Source organism: Vombatus ursinus, unplaced genomic scaffold (genome assembly GCF_900497805.2).
Source record: "Vombatus ursinus unplaced genomic scaffold, bare-nosed wombat genome assembly UNPS02003292.1, whole genome shotgun sequence".
Classification (NCBI taxonomy): Eukaryota; Metazoa; Chordata; class Mammalia; order Diprotodontia; family Vombatidae; genus Vombatus; species Vombatus ursinus.
In genome coordinates, this window is record NW_020943070.1 from 3,107,836 (window position 1) to 3,112,610 (window position 4,775).

Genomic DNA, 4,775 nt, shown 5'->3' on the forward strand with positions numbered 1-4,775 from the left:
GTGAAGTGGATCCAGAGGGGGTGGGTGGTAACCTGAGAAGTGAAGGTACTGCAATCTAGGGGACCCAGGAACGGTGCCGCCTGCCAAAGGGGAGACTTGAGCTGAAGCTTGAAGGAAGCCAGGGGAAGAAAGAGGGGCAGGAGCAGGGAGGGAGGGAAGGGGGGCATTCTAGGCCAGTGCAAAGGCCCAGAGGTGGGAGATGGAATATGTGTTGGGGGAGTATCCAAGAGGTCAGCATGGCTGGATTGTGGAATGAGTGGGGCAAGAAACTGGGGAAGGTCTGGAGGGAGCAAAGACCTGTAAATGCCAAACAGGAGTTTATATTTGATCCTGGAGGCAATAAGAGATTGGGGTTTGGTGTGTATGTGGGGGTGGGGGTGAACATGGTCAGACCTATGGTTTTTTTTAAGCTTTTACAAAAAGGTATTAACTAGGAAATTCAGCACGGACAGAAGGACAGAGTCATCTGGTTTTGTGTCCGTCTATCCCCTACTTGGTCTCTTGGGAGAGTGGATTCCAAGTGGTGACTATCAAATGTTCCTCTCTCCAGATTCACTTCTGGGTGTAGTAGCATCAGCAACAGACAAACGGCTTGTTGCCTTGCAGACCCTCTCCTTGGCTGCCAAACCTGCGCTTTAGAGAGAGCTTGGCAGCTAGGTGGAGGACGGGCTGGAGTGGGGAGAGACTAGCAGCGGGCAGACCAGTTAGGAGGCTCCGGGACAGGCCAGGGAGAGAGGCTGAGGGCCTGCCCCAGGGCGTGCAGCAACAAAACTTGGATGCATAGACAGGCCGTGCACGGGGAGTGTGTCATCATGGGCCTGTCTGCCCCCACCCCCTCCAACTGTCACCTTCGCCCTTCTGCCTGCTCAGGGCTCTTTTTATTCCAGTGTCTCTTCATCTTAGTGATTTGGAGGATGTTTTCACACGGTCATTTCTGTGGCCTTTTGAGAAATGTTTGTTCTTGACCTTTGACTGCCCATGTAGAACTTCCTGTTTCTGGGACAAAAGTGAGTCTTATCTTTTTGGGTCATCCCTCCCAAAAAGAAGGAGAACATAATGCCCACAGCCCTCATCTTCTCCTCCCACTCGCTACTGCTTGATCTCTGCCTCCCCCTCCCCCTCCTCTCTCTCTCTGTCTCCCTCGTTCTCTCTCTCTCTGTCTCTGTCTCTCTCTCCCTCTCTCCTCTCTCCTCTCTCTGTCGTCTCTCTCTGTCTCTGTCTCTCTGTCTCTCTGTCTCTTCTTCCTCTCTTGCTCCCTCCCTCCCTCCCTTTCTCCCACCCGTCCTTTCCCTCTTCTCTCACTTTTCAGGCCCTTTCTTCCAGATCTCTGGGCACATCATGGGATTAACTCCAAACAGGAGAGAGAAGAGAAAGTCAGATAGGAGAGAGAAGGGAAAGTGGGGAAGCATGCCCACCCTCACTGCACTGACATCTTAGAGACCATAGGAACTCCCACAACGCCCAGTGAACCCCAAGCTCTTCTCTCTGCAGTCTATCCTTTGCACTAAGGTTGAAATCATCCTCCTAACAGGTGGGCCTCGGATCACTTCACCTGCCCTCTTCCCCACCAAAGGAAGCTCATGCTCCCCATTGAGGCCGGCCTTCAAGGCCTTTCACACTCTGTCCCTAACCTGCTCTTCTAGGCTCATTTCATGACATTCCTTCTCACACACCTTAACTTTCAGCCAGAGGGGACTACTTGCATTCCTGCCCCCCGGCAGCCTCTCCCTCGTGTTTAAGAGGAATTTCCGATGCATCTCTGGCTGTTGAAATCCTTCCTTCCCTTCCTGGCCCAGCTCAGGTACCATCTCCTTCAGGAAGTCTTGCCTCATCCTACCAGCGACAAGTGACTCTGCACCTCAAGCCTTTCATACCACTTCTCTATCCACTTAGCATATCCTAATACATTAGGTATTTGTGTGTGTGTTTATCATCCCATTATTTTATAGGAGGCAAGGACTCTCATATATCACGTCTTCAGCCGCTAGCATTAATGTTCTCCATACAGTAGGTGCTTAATAATTGATTGTTGAATGGAATTGAAGGCTTCCTAATTAGTCTTTTTTTAAATAAATTTATTTATTTTTAGTTTTCAACATTCACTTCCATAAGGTTTTGAGTTCCAGATTTTCTCCCCTTCTCTTCCTTCCCCCCACCCCAAGACGGCGTATAAATTGATATGGGCTCAACATATACGTTCTTATTAAACCTATTTTCACTTTGGTTATGTCTTGCTATTTAGTCTTTTCTTCAGCTTCTAACAATGTGCAGGAGCAGAAGCAAACCCTGGCTCATTGACAGTGTGGCAGTGTGAGTTTTTTCAAGGGCAAAGAAAGTTCTCTTCAGAAATGCAAAACCAAGCATATTGGCCACAGTTTTTGCCAAAAGAAGGCACTGAACCCAGGGGGTGATCAGGGATGGGGAAGATGTGTTTGCTCGCTTTTCCAAAGATAGGCTGCTCTTTTAAGTGATCCGTGCGTGGCCAGGCTTCCATGCACATTCCTTGGGAGCCGTGGCACAGCCAGAACATTTGGCATCCTGGCAGGTGGGTTCTCTCCAGATAGCTCCATTGGAGCATGCATGGTGGGTGGGCCCCACCTGGGCACAGCGAGCGTTCTGGCAGCACAGTGGGCTGGGATGGACGTGCACGCAAGCTCACGACGTGCTGAGGGGCCGTTCAGCCTGGCATTCCATTGGCACGCTGTGCCCACTCTTCTCTTCCCAGAATGTGGCTGATATCAAGAAAATGAAGTCAGCGGGCATCTGCACAGTCAAAGGAATCCAGATGACCACCAGAAGGGCGCTGTGCAACATCAAAGGCCTCTCTGAAGCCAAAGTGGACAAGATTAAAGAGGCAGCCAACAAGCTCATCGTAAGCCCCACCCAGACTTTGGCGGGTTAGTCAGCGTGGCCAAGGCCTAGTGTGCAGGGCCAGGTCTTTTGGGGAGGGGAGAGCCGAAGACAGCCCAGCTGCAGGTACAGTCATTCCAGCAGGGGGGCGGCCCGTCCCCTGGAGAGTCAGCCCTCTATCCCATTAGAGATGATGTTGCCAGAAAATTCAGGGGTGAGACAGGCTAGGGTGGTGACCTGAGAGAGAAGGCAAGCCTTCTGGGGATGAGCTGTGCCTGCCGGGAGGAAACAGCCCTGAGATGGTGGTACCCTGAGGTCAAGCCGCCTTTGCCACTGGCTGGTGGTAACTCTGGAAGGGCCCAGCCTGAGCCTTTCCATAATTTCCTGCCATGATCCCAGGCTCATCAAATTCTTATAATACGGAGGCTGATCCATTTAAACATCATGTGGGAAATTCCACTTGTATGTAGACTGCTCATATATTACAAGGGTGAGGCGTAGAAGTCTGCCACATGAAGAGTGAATGGTACCGATTAACTTACCTAGCCTTCAAAACAAGGTTCAGAGACCAGAAGGGCCTTCAGGGGCTATCTAGCCAACCCCCCCCCCCCCCCCCCCCCCCCCCACCACACCCCTTACACAGGGGGACACGAAGGCCGAGAAAGATCAGTGCATGGCCCGGGGTCGTACAGGTTTGGTCGCCGGGAGCCAGAGCAGGCCTCAGCTTCTCCAGCCCAATCCCGGCTCACTTTCCAATCACTGCACCAAGTTAAGGCACTACTTCCTTTCACATATCAGGTCCAGAAGAGTGTACTTCCTCTAGGTCCAGAACGACGGAGGTGGAGTTACTTTGGATCCCTCCTCCTCAGGCTCTGCTACATGACACTGGGCAAGGCCCTTCACTTCACTTAGTCTCAGTTTCCTCATCCATAAAATGGGGATAGTAGTAGTGCCTACCTCACAAGGCTGTGAGGATGAAATGAGATCATGAGATTGTGTACAAACAATGCTTTGCAAATATTTTTAATGGGCCAGATAAATGCTCTCTATGATCATTTTGGTTGTTGTTTTTATGCAGTCATTCCTGAAATAATGTTTATAAATAGAAGCCTTTTTTCTCAAGCTGTTCTCTGATGGAAGAAGTGCATGTGGGTCCCAGCATCATAGTCTCCCTATGCATTGCCCATGCTTCAGGGAGGCATTGACTTGTGTCTGAAAGGCCAGACCCACCGGTGGTAAATAGACTATCAGTCCATCGACGAGCGATCGCTAGTGGATGCCAGCACTGTTGGGGTCCTTGGTGGAAGGACTCTGTAACAATCACATACGTTCAGCTTTTCCTTTCTCCCTCCCTCTGTCTCTTTCTTTCCATCACTCTCCCTCTCTTCTCTCTGTCTCTTTTCCCTCTTTCTCTCCCTCTTCTCTCTCTCTTCCCCTCCGTCTCTCCTCTCTTTCTTTCTCTCTGTCTCTCTCACCTCCCTTCCTCCCTCTGTCTTCTTTCTCCTTTCTCTCCCCCTCTCTCTGTCCTCTCTCTTTCTTTCTCTCTGTATCTCCCTCTCTCTCTTCTCTCTCTCCCTCCTCTCTCTCCCCCTTCCCTTTCTCCTTCTCTCTCTTTCTTTCCCTTCCTCTCTCCTCTCTTTCTCTCTGTCTCTCTCACCTCCCTTCCTCCCTCTGCCTTCTTTCTTCTTTCTCTCCCCCCTCTCCCCTCTCTTTCTTTCTCTCTGTATCTCCCTCTCCCCCTTCTCTCTCTCCCTCCTCTCTCTCCCCCTTCCCCTTCTCCTTCTCTCTCTTTCTTTCCCTTCCTCTCTCCTCTCTTTCTCTCTGTCTTACCTCCTTTCCTCCCTCTGTCTTCTTTCTTCTTTCTCTCCTCCTCCCTCTCTCCTCTCTCTTTCTCTCTGTCTCTCTCACCTCCCTTCCTCCCTCTG

The 4,775-nt window shown here is 51.0% G+C and overlaps 1 protein-coding gene across 2 annotated transcripts in view; it reads left to right on the forward strand.

Moving 5' to 3' along the window:
- The window catches only part of DMC1 (DNA meiotic recombinase 1), a 43,072-nt gene that overhangs the window by 8,453 nt on the left and 29,844 nt on the right, over positions 1–4,775 (forward strand). For both annotated transcript variants that reach the window (XM_027872458.1, XM_027872465.1), the window contains exon 4: positions 2,726–2,872. In XM_027872458.1, the coding sequence (XP_027728259.1) occupies positions 2,726–2,872 (147 nt within the window). The remainder of the gene's footprint in view (positions 1–2,725; positions 2,873–4,775) is intronic.